This window comes from Misgurnus anguillicaudatus, chromosome 12 (assembly GCF_027580225.2).
Source record: "Misgurnus anguillicaudatus chromosome 12, ASM2758022v2, whole genome shotgun sequence".
Taxonomy (NCBI): Eukaryota; Metazoa; Chordata; class Actinopteri; order Cypriniformes; family Cobitidae; genus Misgurnus; species Misgurnus anguillicaudatus.
In genome coordinates, this window is record NC_073348.2 from 11451992 (window position 1) to 11471937 (window position 19946).

Here is a 19946-nt window from a genome sequence, read left to right on the forward strand (position 1 = left end):
TATAGTTTGTTTATCTGGGGAGTTGTGCAAGTGTGTTTGTTTAATGCTGGATTTTGTTGAAATGGCCCGGTCCCAATTGGGTCATGAGTAATTATGATTATAATGAGTACAACTGCATTAAATGTTTTTTGGCAATCATAAGTGCATATAATGTAAACGATATGAAGGCAATTGTAAGTTGTCCATAGATTGTGTTTTGTGTGTTGGCTGCTAGTGACTCGCTCCACCCGCGGTACGCCTCCGGTAGTTCGTATTTTTTCTAGAAAGTAGTCATACAGCTGATCTATCTTTTATAAATCTGATAAAACTAAAGACTCTTCAGAGATATGAAGGATGCAATACTACTCAAGATAGGTAGTCAAGATTAACATGAGATAAGCAGAAACTGTGTGTGTTATGTGACCTTTAAATGCAGTGCATACAGCCACAGTGTGTTACTTTTTTTTAACACGGTTTCTGTCCGCCCAAATGCTCTAAGTTTCTACCACGTGATTGGCTGATGTGTAGATATTACTCATGGTATTTAAAACTACGTGTACTATGTTTTGAATACTGATTTGACTGGCAGATTCATGGATGCATGGCACATCTTGGCCCGTGCTGACTGTTTGTGAAATTGTTTAGTTGAACTCTAATTTACATTAGCATGAAACAGGCCGCAAAATAACATAAACAGGCTTAAACAAATCAAAATACTGTTAGATATTTTTTCGTCACATGGAAGTAAAACATTGCAGACTAAATATTAAATTGGCCAAATTATTATTTTATTATAATGTTATGTCATCATATGAAGTCTTCATGTCTCAGAACATAAAACTTAATAAATGTGTATCCCAGAGGAATTTAAACACACATCTGTTTCATCAGGTTAAGTTACGTCAGGTCATTTTGAGATTTATGGACAAACCTTCTGGTCTTGCAGGGTCTCTGTTCAGAACAGCATAGCGTGGGAGCTGTATACCTTCAGCCTTGAGGATTCCATACACCTTTCTCCTAAAACATGCAACACACAAAAGGCATTCATATCACATAAAGAGAAAAAAATAATTTTGTACAGCGTTCAAAGGGTTGTTTTAATATGCCACCATTCAAGCTGCATAACCAGGAGTGTCACTTGAGACGAAAATCTGAAAACAATAATTTAATCAGCATTTTTACTGAGTCTGTCTCTGCACCAGAGAAGAGCACAGGCCATTAAAGTGAGCTTTAATGTTATCATGCAGCTGCAATGCTGGTAGAATTAAATTATGGGTGAGGTTTAAAGTGCATTAACGGCATGGCTGTAATGCAGGAGTCAAGACCATCACACTGAAAATTACAAACACTGACTTTCTGTCAGCTCCTTTATTTTTTATGTAAATATACTGTACTTTCAGGTTTGTAAGTAACCACTACAGTCATTACATGTCTTATTTGTGATGATAACCACATTTAAAGATCAGACTTTTTCCCTTGGGTTACCTCTGCAGACTAAGCTCACCTGTCCTGTATACAGTACTGCAGGTCCAGATCATTGATGACAAATGGATTCCTCAGCTTCTCATAAGCCACAGCTTTATCCAGTGGGAATCCTGTCAGATCAAAGTGTATATATAATGAACATGCAATATATAAGGGCAAAAAAAGTTACCTATTTCTTCTTGTGGAGTCCATGCCAGCTTGACATGCAAACAGACATAGCACATTTTTACATTTTAAATAATGTTAACTGGTGCTATTAGAATAAAGGGATATGTTTCTGGACCAACATCATTGTTGGCCCTGCAACAACATTTCTATCGACCAATCCGATCACAGGGTTGGATGTAAGGTCAGTGTTACAGGTTTAGGACTGGCTTAAGAGTTTGTAATAGGGCTGTCAAAAGATTAATCGCGATTAATCGCATCCAAAATAAAAGTTTGTGTTAACATAACAAATGTGTGTGTATGGTGAATAATTATTATTCATATATAAAAACACACCCAATTATGTATATATTTAAGAAAAATGTATTATATTTATATATAAAATATTTATATTCATATATAATATAAATTATATAAATGTATATACAGTATTTAAATGCAAATATTTCTTAAATATATATACCTGAATGTGTCTGTATTTATATATACATAATATTTAGACACAGTACACACACATATGTTATGTAAACACAAACTTTTATTTTGGATGCGATTAATCGCGATTAATCTTTTGACAGCCCTAGTTTGTAAACATTCTTATCTACGGTTGTATGGGTCAAGTAATGGTAAGAAGTCAGGTTATGGGTAATGGATTTAGTTTAGGACCCAAATGATTATTTGACAGAAATGTTCTCACAAAGACCATTAGATTTTAAAGCTGACTGTTTCATCAGTGACCCCACCTGTAAAAAAAACCCTGACTAAAACATATTGATTGTGTCATCACAGAAATTCAGAAACAGCTTATCTGCGTTGTAGCCCAACTTCTGACAAGACAATCATACTACTTTAAATATATTTTAAAACTGCTATATGTCGAAACAAGATACATTTTTAGATGCTAGTGCGTGATAAATTCTGAATCTGAATATGACACACAGTACCTGAAACGCATATTCAGCGTGAGGTACAAAAGATAGCTTTTTGTATACAGCTTGTATTATTAATCTCCGTAAAATTTTACCACATTCTAAAATAAACATTCTTATAGAGGATTACATTGTAGAAGAGGACGACAGTAATAAGCAGGACTTATTCATGGACAAATCTGTTGTTTAATATGTAGATCTAACCTCGAGACTCACTGTTACTGTGCATTGGTGAAGGCAATTTTTGTTGTGCCAAATTTATTCAAAATTATATTATAATATACAGTGGGGCAAAAAAAGTATTTGGTCAGCCGCCAATTGTGAAAGTTCTCCCACTTAAAAAGATGAGAGAGGCCTGTAATTTTTATCAAAGGTGCACTTCAACTATGAGAGACAAAATGAGAAAGAAAATCCAGAAAATCACATTGTCTGATTTTTTAAAGAATTTATTTGTAAATTATGGTGAAAAATAAGTATTTGGTCAATAACAAAAGTTCATGTCAATACTTTGTTATATACCCTTTGTTGGCAATGACAGAGATCAAACGTTTTCTGTAAGTCTCCACAAGGTTTTTACACAGTGTTGCTGGTAGTTTGGCCCATTCCTCCATGCAGATCTCCTCTAAAGAAGTGATGTTTTAAGATTGTCGCTGGGCAACACAGATTTTCAACTCCCTCCAAAGATTTTCTATGGGGTTGAGATCTGGAGACTGGATAGGCCACTCCAGGACCTTGAAATGCTTCTTACGAAACCACTCCTTCGTTGCCCGGGCGGTATGTTTGGGATCACTGTCATGCTGAAAGACCCAGCCATGTTTCATCTTCAATGTCCTTTTTGAAGAAGGGAGGTTTTCAGTCAAAATCTCACGATACATAGCCCCATTCATTCTTTCCTTTACGCGGATCAGTCGTCCTGGTCCCTTGGCAGAAAAACAGCCCCAAAGCATGATGTTTACACCCCCATGTTTCACAGTAGGTATGGTGTTCTTTGGATGCAACTAGGGATGTTAACAATCTTCAATCTTCAAGAATTCAATCGATACAACTTAACGACTGTCGAAAAAGCAAGCACCTGTGTCAGGGCCTGCGCACAGCACATACACAGCTGGTGAAAAAATTAAACAAGTGCGAAGAAGTTAAACTAGCCATGATCACAACAATGCTCGATGCCAATCATAAACCTGGGCTTTTTAACTGCATTCGAGACAGGGGTGGCTGTTAAAGCAACGAAATGGCATCCGCAGTGGATCTGAGAGGGTCCGATGCCGAAAATCTAAACACAGTTAGGATACTGAAAGCAAAGCCTGCAAGATAAGCATAGCAACGCTGCTATACACAGGAAAGGAGACCAGAAGCCGTTTTTAATGAACAGATTAAAATGTAAAACTTAAATTCTGGCAAGAAACTGTTTAATGTAAACTGTAAATGACTGTCGTTACAATCTGAACGCCCGCAACATACATCATTGATCATCATTAATGACTGGCTGAGGCGCTACACGCTAAACACTGTTGCGGGTTTTCTAATGGAAGGTTGAAATCTTAATAAAATAAGCATCTTTGCTGAAAGTACGCCACAGGTCTAAAGCTGAGGTGACGAAGGGAAAAGTGCCCTTTGTGTGCTTCTTGGACATAATTACAACAAATGGTGTATCAACAACTCAGAAAGCTAGGTGAACAACTAGAAAAATAACACTTGATGATAATGAAACTTTTATCTTGTCATGGACGCACTGACTTTCATCTGACTGTGCAAAGTGCCCATATGAGGCGGAGTTATACTGTGTCTAGTCATTATATTTCATTACGAGATTAAATTGATGATTTTTATCAAAACACCAACTACATTGACTCAGTTTACAATCCCACTAGCATGTTATTTAGACAAAATAAAACATTTTAATTCGCATTTTTACTCACACTTTTATGTCATTGGCTATATGCCACTGATGTAATGGCTTATTGCACTATTACTGTTAACGATTATTCGATTGATTGATCATTAATTTAAATGATCATCAAATATGGGGAATTGCATAATTTGACATCCCTAGATGCAACTCTGCATTCTTTCTTCTCCAAACACAAGCAGTTTCTACCAAAAAGTTATGTTTTGGTTTCATCTGACCATATGACATTCTCCCAATCTTCTTCTGGATCATCCAAATGCTCTCTAGCAAACTTCAGACGGGTCCGGACATGTACTGGCTTAAGCAGGGGGATATGTCTGGCACTGCAGGATTTAAGTCCCTGGCTGCGTAGTGTGTTACTGATGGTAGACTTTGTTACTTTGGTCCCAGCTCTCTGCAGATCATTCACTAGGTCCCCCCATGTGGTTCTGGGATTTTTGCTCACCATTCTGGTGATCATTTTTACCCCATGGGATGAGATCTTGCGTGGAGCCCCAGATCGACGGAGATTATCAGTGTTCTTGTATGTCTTCTAGGGGTGTAACGGTACGTGTATTCGTACCGGACCGTTTCGATAAAGGGCTTTCAGCACGGTGCACGTGTGCACCGAATGGCCAAATGCAATCTTTTGTGTGCGGAACATAGGTCAATTTTCGTATTTCCACACGAACATATTAAGTGGCGGAAGTCTCCTCGTTCAGCGAAAGTCTTCTGTCAAACAAAGAAAGAAAGATTTTTATTTACTTAGTTGTATATTCGATTATTGATGTAAACGTTTACGTGTTGCGTCTAAAAGCACATGTTAAACACGTGTCAACGCGCTGTTTTGTTCTTTCAAAAGTGCGTGAGAGGTTGCGCATCTTTCGTTGCTACGCAATTATGAGACGTGCTTTCTGTGACACGCGAGAATAACGGAATGCGTGATCAGATTTTTCATCTGCACCTCACGTCAATCATATCATTCTCACAATGCGATCAGTTAATCTGGTCGGGACAGAGAAGAGCTGTAACCCAGGCTTACTCTGCTGTTACTCAGCTGCGGAGGGGTTCGTTAGTTTAAGTCACAGCTTACATTGGCAACACAAGCGAAGATTAGGAGAAACGTGCAAAAGATAAAAGAAGGCAACTCACTCATCTTAATATAAGTGTATAATAAGTATATCATCATGTTGCTTGCTATGCAGTTACACATAGAGCAGTTATATTATTTTTATACAGAGATGGTACATAACCAATTCAATACTGTGACTTAAAAAAAATCAAAAATAAATCAAAACAGAAACATTTTTTGGTGGCAAAAATGTATTCAGGAATTGAATTTGTTAGTTTAGTGCAAGGTTTTAGTAGAAAAAGAATAAGAGAAGTTTAAGAAAAGATTAAGCTACTGTTATAAAATAATGTAAAAAGTATGTTATTAAGTGGAAAACTTTGCAGCAGTATTTATTTATTGTTCTTTTTCTTTTTTCTTTTATATATATATATTATTAATTCTATTTTAATAAAAAGTGTTTAAAAAAGTGTAAACAAATTGTTAAAAAAAGTTTATAGTAATAAACAACCTTCAGTTTAATGTTTGCATTTTTCCTGTACTGTACCGAAAAAATAACCGAACTGTGGCCTCAAAACCGAGGTACGCAACGAACCGTGATTTTTGCGTACCGTTACACCCCTAATGTCTTCCATTTTCTAATTGCTCTCATAGTTGATTTCTTCACACCAAGCTGCTTACCTATTGCAGATTCAGTCTTCCCAGCCTGGTGCAGGTTTACAATTTTGTTTCTGGTGTCCTTTAACAGCTCTTTGGTCTTGGCCCTAGTTGAGCTTGGAGTCTGACTGTTTAAGGTTGTGGACAGGTGTCTTTTATACCGCTAACAAGTTCAAACAGGTGCATTTAATACAGGTATAAAATGTGAAGGACAGCGGATCCTCTTAAAGAATTAATTACAGGTCTGTGAGAGCCAGAAATCTTGCTTTTTTGTTACTGACCAAATACTTTTTTCCACCATAAATTGCAAATAAATTCTTTAAAAAATCAGACAATGTGATTTTCTGGATTTTTTTTCTCATTTTGTATCTCATAGTTGAAGTGTACCTATGATGAAAATTACAGGCCTCTCTCGTCTTTTTAAGTGGGAGAACTTGCACAGTTGGTGGCTAACTAAATACTTTTTTCCCCACTGTAATAACTTATAATTATATTTTCTGCTGGTATTTCATTTTAATAATAAACAAATCATTACAGTAAAGTGACTTGTTTATTGTTGCTACATTCAAGCTCTTTTGGTACTGTACATTCATTTAAAGCTGTAGTCTACGATGTTGAAAATCAGTCGAGAAAGCCTGAGACGGTTAGTAAGTTTTAAAAAACTCATCCCTCCCCTCTGTGCTACCTGATCCCTCCCACCGGGAAACGAACTGAACAACGTCACTCATTCAAGCTGTGATCACTGGTAGTAAACATCAGAACAGAGATTTACCGAGCAGTAAACACATAAAGCCTTGAAGGAATGAACAATTACAATTATGATTCCCCTCGACGTTATTTACTTTCACAACAACTTTTGGCATAAGTTTCCCCTCCTGAGCTTCAAGAAATGACTTTATAAATATTATTACTTTGACCCGTGATACGCGATGCTAAACGGCTAACATTCCAATGCCGACCGGCAGCATGAGCATGATGTTGTCAGACTCACAAAACGATATCTATGTAAACACCTCACACAATCTTTGTAAATATAATTACATTGACCCGTGATACACGATGCTAAACGGCTAACATTCCAATGCCGACCGGCAGCATGAGCATGATGTTGTCAGACTCACAAAACGATATCTATGTAAACACCTCACACAATCTTTGTAAATATAATTACATTGACCCGTGATACGCGATGCTAAACGGCTAACATTCCAATGCCGACTGGCAGCATGTTGTCCGACTCATAAAACGATATCTATGTAACACCTCACACAATCTTTGTATATATAATTACATTGACCAGTGATACACGATGCTAAACGGCTAACATTCCAATGCCGACCGGCAGCATGTTGTCAGACTCATAAAAAGGTATTTATGTAACACCTCACAATAAAAGTATAAATAGATGCGTACCTGTTCAACAAAAAGTCTGCCGTGTTGGCGTCGGTTTTCAGCCCCAAATCTCCCTGAAGCTTCCTCCAACGGTCAATGGCGGACCCTATATTGATTCTACTTAGAGTCCAGCGTTTTTCAAATTGTTTAACCCCTGCTCTTTCCTCTACAGACTTCCTTTTTCTTCCAACCTTTACTGTAGGGACAAGAAGCTTGCTGCTGTCGGTTAGTTTTTTTTCCATGAGTGAGATGTTGCTGCTTCGCTAGCTAACATACACTGACACAAATTTCATGTCGCAGGCAGGAGAGGGGCGGGGTGGTGTGCGATGGGGTGGAGACGCGAGGGCGAGGTGTATTTTCAAGTGTAGCGGGGATTTGATGAGAGCAGTTAACCAATGTAAGCTGTCCGGCCGGACAGTTTACATTGGTCAACTTATCTGCCGTCGTACACCCAATAGACTGAATGGATTTTTTAAATTCTTTTTTCTCTTCATACTGTTAGGATTTTACCGTAGATCCATAACCAGCATCAAAACAAGGTTATTAATAATGAACAATCTTTGAAATCGTAGACCATAGCTTTAAATGGTTTTATGTTTTTTGGACATGCATATCATAAAATTACCATACATGTGTCATATACATCACTGAAAAATGAAAACAGGTTTCAGCTTTAATGTAGTATAGACAGGGAATTATGGTTTAAATGTGCTGCAGCTTTAAAGGAACACGCCCACATTTTGGGAATTTAGCTTATTCACCGTATCCCCCAGAGTTAGATAAGTCCATACATACCTCTCTCATCTCCGTGCGTGCTGTAACTCTGTCTGACGCAGCCCCCGCTAGCTTAGCTTAGCACAAAGACTGGAAATGCATGGCTCCAGCTAGTATACTGCTCCCAATAAGTGACAAAATAACGCGATGATTTTCCTATTTATGTGTTGTGATTTGTATAGTCAAACCGTGTACAAATAACAAGGTGATATGAGACACAGCGATCTTTTAACAGTATACATACTGAGAACTATATTCTCTGAAGACGAAGCACTGCCGCATGGGCGGAGTGATCTGCTCGCAGCACACGAGAAGCCCCTGGTGAGGAGCAGAGAGTTCGGTCAGAGTTGTGCAAATCACTCCGCCCATGCGGCAGTGCTTCGTCTTCAGAGAATATAGTTCTCAGTATGTATACTGTTAAAAGATCGCTGTGTCTCATATCACCTTGTTATTTGTACACGGTTTGACTATACAAATCACAACACATAAATAGGAAAATGATCGCGTTATTTTGTCACTTATTGGGAGCAGTATACTAGCTGGAGCCATGCATTTCCAGTCTTTGTGCTAAGCTAAGCTAGCGGGGGCTGCGTCAGACAGAGTTACAGCACGCACGGAGATGAGAGAGGTATGTATGGACTTATCTAACTCTGGGGGATACGGTGAATAAGCTAAATTCCCAAAATGTGGGCGTGTTCCTTTAAATATAAACTTGTTTTTCCTAAAACATGATTTTCTTAACGGAAATTCATTAACTCGTTGAGATGGCCTTACTCAGACAAAATATTAAAGAAATCAAGGTGATATTTTTACTATTGTTAGGACAATATATTGCAGAAGCCAATATTTTGATTTTTTTTCGGCATCTGCATTTTCTATTGGACAGTAAATTTCTCTATTACTTAAATTTGTTGTTTGTTTTGAAAAGACACTCAACACACACACACACACACAACATCACACTAGTTCAACACACTTATTCAAACAGTACAGTGAGATTAGGGGTGGCTGATATGACCAAAATTTTATTTCACAATAGGAATTATTTTATATCATGATAACGATATGTATCCCGGTAGAGTTTTTTATCTTTTAATAAGGTTTTTATGTTATTAAAATATTTAATGCCATAGAATTTTCATAATTCTCACAAAAAACTTATACATGCATAAAAAAGAAGATAAAAACAAACAAAATTCAAGCTCACTGAAGATAAACAGTCAGTGATGAAAGAATGATAATAAACAATAATGTATATCTTATTAAAGGTAGGGAAATGATTTAGTCAAGAGCTGCTTTCTTAATATGGGCATCGGCCATAAAAAAACATATCGGTCGACCACTAATTTCCCCCAAATTTTCTTTACTTTATACAGAATATTTTTACTGTAAATTACCATAAAATTACTTGAGCTGGGTTTTCACAGACAAGGTCACATATAATTCCTCATTTCAAACAATTAGGTGAATTTACTTCCTTAAACAGTGCAGACCATGTATTTTAGGGTGTTTCAGGTAAAAAAGAGATGTAAACAGGATGCCACTAACCTTTAGAGTGAAAGGAAATGAGACAATCACAGAGCGGCCACTTCTCCACCGGCTGATTCAGAATGACTTCCTCCTCAAACGTAACCACTGTGATGTATTTAAACAGACACAGTCGCTCCAGGATCTCCTTCATAGGTTTGGAGTTGGACTTCTTAGACATGGCACAGATACCCACCACAATCTGTCTCTCTGGAGGCTGGAAAAACGAGAATACAATGATCTCAAACTGATGCTGGCCAATGTGTGCAGTAGCTTAAAAATATCAATGAGCCAATATTCTTTATATGACTGTAACTGGAATAAAATTTAGCAAACAGCTTAAATAAAACAAAATGTGCCTCTTTTCCAATATTTATGTAGCTGACAGTATCATAAAACACATACTCTTTTAACATAGCTAATAGACCCGTTTAGTGCATAAGTGTATTTACAGTTTATAGCGTAAAATCAATATTTTATAATATTATACATTATTGATGTATTTAAGCATCTTCTAGGAAACACAAGGAATACAACACTGCATTCTGCTGTTTATGAAAATTAGTGAAAAAATTTGTGAATTAGTAGACAAGATGATATGTGACCAATTGACTGATAGGCTTCCTGGCTGATTTCATATAATACTAAATAAATACTAGGGGTTTCTTTAATAAGGATTTACATATTTGAATAAGGCAACATCAATCTTGCCTATAGTTGGCTGTATAATCAAAGTGTGTGTGTTTTGTGCATGGGTTGGGAGGGGGACCAAACCAGGTAGTCAACAAATGGGTAACTTTAATTTTCTTCCACAAGCAGCACACAGAAACAACTTTAACATAAAGTGTCGAAAAAACAAAGTCGAAACTGATAATGCATTTTGATTTTAAGTTTAAATGAAAGGCAGTATAAACATTTGTTAAATGATTCCACATAATATTTTAAAGACACGATGTACAGAACATCACACAAAAATGTATCTTAAAACATTTTCGATAACTAAACCTAAAAAATAACAAACGTGATCCTGCCTGGGAAGTGGGAAGCACCGGCTACAGTTCAGCAATCCAATTTCATTTTGAGATTTAGCGCATCAAAGCAGCCATGACCAAAAAAAAAAAAACAACAACAATTAACATATCATTTGTGATTCTTACTGTAAATGATAAAAACTAAGCTTTATTTACAATTCCTTAAAAACGTTAATTTATAAAAAGAAAATGTTTTAAATTAATGATTATATATACACAATACACTTTTTTTATATTTTGCAAAAAATATCTAGCTTGCTTACTTTGACTTCGATCATCTCTGTATTCACTTTAGGTACAGAAAAAACTTCCCCTTCAATTTTCTTCAAAATCATCTTATTCATGGCATTTTGTTTTGATATCTCTCTTGACTCCAAATTCTTCACTACGCATGTCCTAAAAGTAAACTATGTCCTACGCTGATACACTCTAGTGAATGCACAATTGGCCACTACCCGAAGCTAGTTATTATAGTTTATAAAGTTTTAAATATTTTATATATTTAATATGTTAAATTATTAATCGCATCGATTACCCTCAGAAGGCTTTTATTAACCCCCTGGAGCCGTGTGGATTACTTCTGTAAATGATGGATGCACTTTTTTAGGCTTGAAAGTCCCGTTTTCTATTGCTATAAAGCTTGGAAGCGCCAGGTCATCAGCTAAAAAATGATGGATATATGTATCTCAGATGGCTTAAGGATGAGTAAATCATGAGGAAATGTAATTTTTTTGCTGAGCTATTACTTTAAACCCAGCCAAAGCTAAAGCGATTTGCAATTTGTATTTCAACAATTGTTTAAAAATTTTATATTTTGTACACGGTGTGTAGCACACAATTATGAATCTGCTTGTGTAACAGCTTTTCATTTGTACATGGTTTAAAAAGTTAACATTGGGAATACCATTTTGGAATTTTTTTAAATTTATTTAAATCAAAGTAATTATCAACTGATTAATTAATAATAGCACTACGTTTGTGATATTTGAAGTTTGTATATTTATAATTGAATAAAATTCCAGAGACAGAAATGGTGGTTTAAAAAGACATAAGGATATAAAAATATGCAAAGTCAAACTGTGAACCATTAACCAATGGTAAAAAATATTGACAGATGAATACAGTGAAATGGTTAATAAAAAGTCATTTTTAAGTAGTTTATCAAGCTACTTTTCAAAAGTTTGCATTTTGAAGGAAAAAAAACAGAAGTCACATCTAAGTTGCATTTTATTATTACATTCAGAAATAACATTTACAAACATTAAACATATGTAGTTGCTCTCGCTTTACAATAAATCATTTACAATTAATGGGATTCAGAGTAGACCGATTTTGTAGAAACTAGATTTAATTTTATTTAAAACAAAACTGAAACCAGTGTTGGGCTCATGTATCTCTATCATCCTCGACATCCTGCAAAATCAAGTTAGCCCTGCTAGTACTGATATATTGTGTGTGATATATTGTGTGTGCATTCTTTATATTCTTTTAAAAATATATACATTTTATTCTTTTATTTTTATTTATTTATGGATGAAAAGAATGATATTTTTAATAATTTCTGAAATAATTTGATACTTTAACATTCTAATTTTGTAGGTTAGCAAACAACCGTTGTTGTCAGGGGAAAACAATATGAACATCTATAATGAAAAATAAATAAATAAATTCTCGGGTGAGCTATTATTTTGAATTCCACAGTAAGAGATAGACTATAAAAAAATAAATTATGGCTAACATTATAAGTGGACACTTTTTTAATAATTTCACCGGGAATTTAATAGCCCACTATGGGTTATAAAGACAATAGGCATTACTCTGTTATCAAATTAAATAAAACGCTGAAGATCTCACATACCGAATCATATTCATCATCATCATCATCATCCTCATCTTCTTCTTCCACGTTCTCGTAGAGGCAGTCATAGCCAAGCACTCTGCCTGGGTCAAGTAGTTCATCTCCCTCTCCATCCTCACCGCCCACAAAAAAGCGTGGATGGTCAGTGTCGTCATTTACAGACATGTTTACTTAAGAGCTGTCAATCGCTCAGAGGTCATAGTTGAAGGTTAGAGCTGGTACGATCCAGCCTCACCCCTGTCCTCCTGCTCCTCACAACCACTCATGTTTCCCTATGAAACAAACACAACAGCATAACAGTACATTTATAGTGTAATTTTTCAGTAACACAATCCTATAAGGAGGGAAAAGTATGCTGAATTACACAAATTAAAATTTCTAACAAAGGGTTGGAGAAGACCGTGTACACACACCAACGCTGTGTACACACCAAACGTGAAGTATCGCGTTCCATGCTCTAGATCAGAGGTCCCCAACCACCGGGTCGCGACCCAGTACCGGGTAGCGGACAAGTTGCCACCGGGTCGCAAGAACGTCCTGGAAAAAATGTGTATACCGTAATAGCTACGTAATAGTTTAATCTTTTGTCCTTTAAGCTTCAACTTTTCTACTGGGCCGCTCTCTTTCTCTTTCTCTCTCTACCAGCGCATCGGCGATTAGAGTTTGAGCATACTTCTAAAACACAACCGATCAAATAATTGCAGAGGTACTATGACTTCATGAATCATTTGCAAATTTACAGCGCAAATCATGTCAATCCGTGAAGACGTTTAACTCCGTGACATCGCAAATGACTGAAAAGTAGATACAGGCTTCTACTAAATACAAAATATGATAAAATAAACTCTTTTACTGCAGTAATATTTTAACACTTTTAACGTAGATTTGAAAAGTCTATTAAAAGCATATGGCAAACGGGAGTCTCCGTGCCTCCGCGCATAGCAGCAATTATTCTGGCATCCCTCCTTTTCTTCCCAAGTTCAAGTAACAGAAGTTCGAGAACAGCAATTCAAGTTCGTTTACCATTATTTATTAAGACTAAATGGGCAATCAAACTCGTTAAACAATGAAAGTAATCCGCCAAAATATGGTCTTAAACGTCTATTAAAATAATGCTGTTATTAATTTTTCTAACGCATGGTTCTTTGATCTTTACCATCTTTACCCCCCCCCCCCTGTCAGTCCGCGAATATTTTTCAAAGCTGAAACCGGTCTGCAGTGTAAAAACGGTTGGGGACCCCTGCTCTAGATTACTTGCAAGATTTAACATTAAGCGAAAAATACGCATGGCACAAGTTGAGTATTTTCAACTTGCTCAAGACGCAATTTGCATTTGGTGTGTACCCCCTTTAAAAGTTTGTATATTTAAAAGAAAAAAGTAAATCAAGGAAAAATTTAAGCAAGCCGTTTCAAGGGGTTAAAATGTGAACTGATTACTTCCTCAACTTTGTGATGTTACACAGATAAATTAATCATTACTTAACAGTCTTCAAAGCAACAAATCACCTTTTATAAATAGCCACTGGCACATATGAAAACCAAACATGTTGCAGTCACATATGGTGCAACACTACCTAAGTTAAGATAAACATTTAAATATATTTGTTTGACTGTAGCTTGCTGCAGACAGTGAACGAGTCCTGTAACTTATAAATCAACCACAAAACACAATAATACAGAATTTTTGTGTTACAGAGGTTAGTACTGATTTTGAAAGATACACATCCAAAGTTTCCCGCAGAAAATGTGTTAGTTAAGGTTGTAGGGTTGGGCGAGTGGGCGGGGCAGAGGGCGTGGCAATCAAAGGGGCGGTGCGGGGCGTATGCGTCATGATGAAAATTAAAATATTTTTATTTAAAACACTCAAATAAAACCTAATTTTGAAGAAACTGAACACATACTAGATTATTAATGAATTAAATGTTTTTAACAGATACCTCTAATGGGAATAGCTGCGTGATGAAGTGAAACTAAAGGGTTAATAAACACAAACTAAAGCAGATGTTGTAGAACGTCTGGCGTACGATAATAGATGGTGCAAAAATTGTAAAAACTGATTATTTCCCACTATTAATTACATTATCTTAAAGGAGTGTAACTACTGTACCATGTAAATAATGCACATATAATTGTTGAGCGCTCTGCTCACTTTATTTATCTAATCAACAGGCACGTGAAACCTAGCTAGCAGGTTGCACAAACAACAAAATCACCAGCTAACTTACTTTAAATTTGCAAAAACTATAGACTAATACAATAACAGGCTTAAATAAACTCAAAACATAAGTCCACTTACAGTTCTCACGGACACGCGTTTTATTAACTGGCTTTCCTCCAGACATGACGTCCCACGTCTTTCTCTAATTTCGGCTGTGTGGCGCGCGTCCCCGTTTGAGGTGTGAAGCACGTATGCGCTATTCTCTGAGAGATGCACTTGACGGCCTTTTGTGCAGCGAATGTTTTTTTTTTGGATGACGTAGTTAAGGCGGTAGGGTTTCCAAGCTTAGGTGGGCCGCCTGAACTGAAATGTGCTGCGGGAAACCCTGCACATCGAATAGACAGGCATTAGTGGTCTGTTGTTAGAACAGTTTAGATCGTCCTATTTTATCATTTCTTTTTTAATAAGTAGTGTCTAGTTGAGTATGGAGTGCCACAAGGATCAGTTTTAGGCCCCCTGATATTGTCCCTGTATATGCTTCTTGCAGTGTTTAGGGTGTCATTTGGGACAGGGCCTTAGTAACACTGTTGCTCAAAGCAACCTAGTACCTAGTATTTGAAGCATTCAGAAGTTTGCTAACTGCTGTGGTGTATCATTGAACTTTTATGCACCTCTGTTGTCTGTAAACAAGCCGTTTGTTGCTGTATGGTTGATTTAGGTTCAGCCTGTATACGTTAGGGCTGTATTCTAGTTCTGATTGTTGATACTTATTTCCTATGCAAAGGTGGAAGAAAAACCTAACTGTGGGTGTTTACACTGAGGTCTTAAAGGACAAGCCGTCAAAGGGTCAGAAAGGTGAGATGAAGGTGAAACATGGACATATATTTCTTAAATATAATCACTTTAAGAAAACTTTTATAAGGAAACAATTATAAGGATACAAATGGCCTCAGCAAAGGCTACCACTATGCATAAAACAATCTGGTGAGCTACTTTTCTGATATAGTCTACTCAAAACATTGTTTTTATTTTATTTTATTTTATTTTACTTGTTGGTATGTTTTATCATTGTTTGAAATGTTAACATGCATAAAAAGCCAAGCTAATAAAATTTCTAAATATAAATAAATATTAAAATTGAGGTTATCAATAGAATGTGATTCGATGAGCAACTCACAGACTCCTTGTGGGCACCATGATGGAGACTGATATGGCAAACTTTTGGACTCACTGCACTTTTTCTGCAACCTTTGTAGCAGCACCAGTATTACATGCAAATAAAAAGTTAACATACAGTCCTGCTTTACTACTGTTTTTTTATGCATTTGCTTTTTGTTGTTGTTTCTTTTGAACAAATAAGTTTGAAGTTAAATGTTAAAAGGTTGGGGCAGGCCCTAAGCATCTGTCATTAACACAACCTGTCCAACACAACACCTCATAAACACCTCTTCAGACAAAACCGCCAAAAAGCAAAATATATGATTACACAAAAACTTTGTCAATACATCACTGATACACTTTGAGAAAAAAAGCAGTCTAGCATATTATTATTATTATGTGATAGCTGCTGAAAAAGGCTTGACAGCTAATGAAAAGTATCTTACATGGATCTGAACATTTACTGTCAATAACAAGTCCATATAACGTTACACTCAGTTTAAAGCACTAACCAAATGTCATTCATTAACAACATCTGTGGTAATAGTTTCAGCTCAAACTTTTTGGTAAAGAATTGCTCGTCAATGTTTTAGTAGAAGTTCAAGCAGGAGTACATAATGTGACGTTTCTAATGTGTGTCTTTAAGCAACTTATGACACTTCCTGCACAAAATCTGCTAGATACCGCACGTGCTTGGGGTCAAGAGGTGTTTAACGTCATGAAAATAAAATACTTCATGTTCTTACCTGCTGTAGATTAGAGCTCGTGTTTTTGCTGAAGTTGATGTAACTTAATTGTAAAAACTGTTGTTGTTGTTGTCTTAGCTGTCCACACACAGACACACAGAAAGAGAGGGAGAGTGATTTGAGCTAGCTTTAGCACAGAGGCTAACACAGCAGTCAAAACATCATCAGCAGCATCTTCATCATCATCCGTCAGCTAACGGACACTCACACATCATCTCATACTAATGTCTGCAGAAATCTTTCATTACTGATGTCGCAAACAGACTGCGGTATTTGTGTAATACACTCGTGTATGGTCTCTATCCGACTTCTCTTCAGCTTTAGCTTTAAAAAACAAAAACAGCAAATGAAGGGGCGGGGTTTCTCCAATGACGTCACGGGGTAAGCGAACCAATGGTGGAGACCCAGGAGACTGTCAACATCCCTGAGTGTTGAATTTTAGGCTACCGTAGTACTGCCTTAAATTATTTTATTTTTTTAGTTTTAATGTTTTATGAGAATACAAATTTAACTTGACATGCAATTACTTAAAAGATCTCAGCAAATCTCTATTTTTTCATACACCTACTGTATCAATGTAAAGTTGGACTAATTCCTTACCGATTTATTTGTAGGGCATATTAACATATTTATTATTTTTCTTTTATATATTCAAAGGCTCATTTAAACTATTCGTTAGATTTTATGACCCCAGTACAAATTACAGTATTAAATATTACGTCACTTGACCTCTAAAACTTTATCTGAAAGGAATTGGAGCTCTTTATTACGTTACCTTACTTTAATCCACTTAAAAGTCATGTCAATCTTTTCATTGATTGGACTACAGTCATTTTATTGCTGCACTTTTACACAACCCCTTGTTCCCCTGGATTTTCTAACCGATAGTTCATTCATTCTACCAGCAGAGGGAGCCATCATCTGACTATTCGGTCATTATCGGTGTTTCACGTGTCATTTGTTATTCTTACCTCTGCGTACCATTATTTAGATTGAAAAAAAAATACATTTTACATTTATTAGGTCAAACAGCAATTTTAATATGTGGTTTTATATTGTTACGGATGAGGACTTTTAGAAGATGCTTTTAAATGTCATATGTTAAAGGTGCATACATTGTGTAACTTTTAGAAGGATCTCTTGATCAAAATTCACTGTACTTACACAACTGTATTCCTATAACAAAATGAACTGTATTGTTTTTATCACCTTCGAATGAACCGTTTTTAAAGGGTTAGTTCACCCAAAAAGGAAAATTCTGTCATCACTCACTCACTCTCATGTTGTTACAAACCTGCATACATTTCTTTGTTCCGATGAACTCGAAGGAAGATATTTTGAGAAATTTTTGTAACCAAACCGTTTGTGGACCCCATTTACTATAGTAGGAAAAAAAATGCTATGGAAGTGAATGGGGTCCACGAATGGTTTGGTTACAAACATTTCTCAAAATATCTTCCTTCGTGTTCATCAGAACAAAGAAATTGATACAGGTTTGTAACAACATGAGATGTTTCTACAGTTGGGGTGCCCAAACCTGGTCCTGAGGGCTGGTGTCCTGCAGAACTTTCCTCAACACACTGCCTGAATTTTTCTAGTATGCCTAGTAAAACCTGGATTATTTTTGGAGCAAAACTGCAGAGACACCGGCCCTCTAGGAGCAGGATTGGACACCCCTGCCCTGAACGAACAAACTGTTCTATAGAGAGCATGTTTTGTTATCTCAGTAGATTCAATTCAATTTTATTTATATAGCACTTTTCACAGTTGTTTAATTGTTTCAAAGCAGCTTTACATTAATAAAAGCAGGAGAAAACACAGAAAAATCTGTGGACAAGAGTGACTAAGATTAAACTGTACTAGTGAGCGTAGTAATAGTGAAACGTATAGAAGAGGCATCTACCGTAAGTTAAACCAATGTCAGCTGACTCCCTAGCCTAGTGGTTCAAAAAACTCCTAGGAAAAAAACCCAAGGAGGAAAAAGTCATAGGAAGAAATAAAACCTTGATAGAGAGCCAGACATAGCTGTCTCTATAGAGGATATACTATATATTAGATACAATTTTATTGTACAAAATTTAATAAACACATTTAAAATATATTAAACATTTAATTAAATAAATTTAAAAAATTCTGTTTTCTCCTGCTTTAATTAATGTAAACACGCAGGAATACAGTTGTAAAGTTTTGTTTTTCATGTTAACATGTAATCTAATATAATGCCTAGAAAACTACAAACAACCGAACAAAAGAGGTAATGCTTTGCAAACACTTTATTACACAAATAACATTGTTACTGAAAATAGTTTTCTTGCAATAAAACCTCAGTATATCACAACAAATATCAGACACCTCACATTAGCTTTAAAACTTAGTAAATACAGCCTTAAATATGTCATATTTTTTCTCTTTTTGTCGAATGCAGCAAAACAGAACTTAAATCACAGGTGACAATAGCAGCTCGTAAATATGTGGCACATTTGTAGTAATATATACGTAGTCGTAGGTGCTGCGGAAGGCGAAATACAGAGTCCAAAAAGGCACAACCGTACAGAAAAAGTTATGAAACAAATGCCTGGATCGATTATATACCGTGTTGCTATTAGGCTGATAAATTATCTGATAAAATCAACAAACAGTTCATCGTTAAAACAAAATAAATAATCTACATTTACGCTTTTGTTAAAAATAAATGTCTTTATACTCAAAACGACCAGTGCTTCCTATTTCATCTACGTGGTCTCTTAAAATCATAAGTTAAAGTGGCAGTCGTGGGTCTCGGGGAACATTTTTACACAAACAATGAAATGTATCGGCAGCTGATACAAACTATTACATACATGTTTAAAATACATCCTGACGGCGCTAAGAGGAACACTGCTCAGCTTTGACCGCGAGATAGTTGTTAGGACAATGGCATAGGGGGAGGCGGGGCCGAGTACTCTTCGTTCTCTGAGTCCGTACCATCTTCATCGTCTTTCTCCAGGTCGCTTCCTTCAGTGCTGAGCCTGTCGAAGCCATGGCGAGTGTAGCCTTTATGGGTGGCGAAGAAATTCCCAAGATTCAATGAACCTGCAGCTTTACCTGTGAGTGTGTGTGTGTGTGTGTGTGTGTGTGTGTGAGAGAGAGA

The 19946-nt window shown here is 36.3% G+C and overlaps 2 protein-coding genes across 21 annotated transcripts in view; both read right to left on the reverse strand.

Moving 5' to 3' along the window:
* The window catches only part of ppip5k2 (diphosphoinositol pentakisphosphate kinase 2), a 54405-nt gene extending 37218 nt beyond the window's left edge, over nucleotides 1–17187 (reverse strand). For 16 of the 17 annotated variants that reach the window (XM_073873962.1, XM_073873956.1, XM_073873952.1 and 13 more), the window contains exons 1-5: nucleotides 16817–17186; nucleotides 12755–13026; nucleotides 9887–10082; nucleotides 1484–1574; nucleotides 911–996 (exon numbers count right to left, since the gene is read on the reverse strand). In XM_073873962.1, coding sequence (XP_073730063.1) covers nucleotides 911–996; nucleotides 1484–1574; nucleotides 9887–10082; nucleotides 12755–12919 — 538 coding nt within the window. In that variant the 5' untranslated portion in view covers nucleotides 12920–13026; nucleotides 16817–17186. Of the gene's footprint in view, nucleotides 1–910; nucleotides 997–1483; nucleotides 1575–9886; nucleotides 10083–12754; nucleotides 13027–16816 lie in introns of all 17 variants that reach the window. The other variant, XM_073873967.1, reaches the window with a different exon arrangement.
* A 1884-nt stretch (nucleotides 17188–19071) lies between these two features.
* The window catches only part of pam (peptidylglycine alpha-amidating monooxygenase), a 67012-nt gene continuing 66137 nt past the window's right edge, over nucleotides 19072–19946 (reverse strand). For all 4 annotated transcript variants that reach the window (XM_073873971.1, XM_073873972.1, XM_073873970.1 and 1 more), the window contains one exon: nucleotides 19072–19900. In XM_073873971.1, coding sequence (XP_073730072.1) covers nucleotides 19722–19900 — 179 coding nt within the window. In that variant the 3' untranslated portion in view covers nucleotides 19072–19721. The remainder of the gene's footprint in view (nucleotides 19901–19946) is intronic.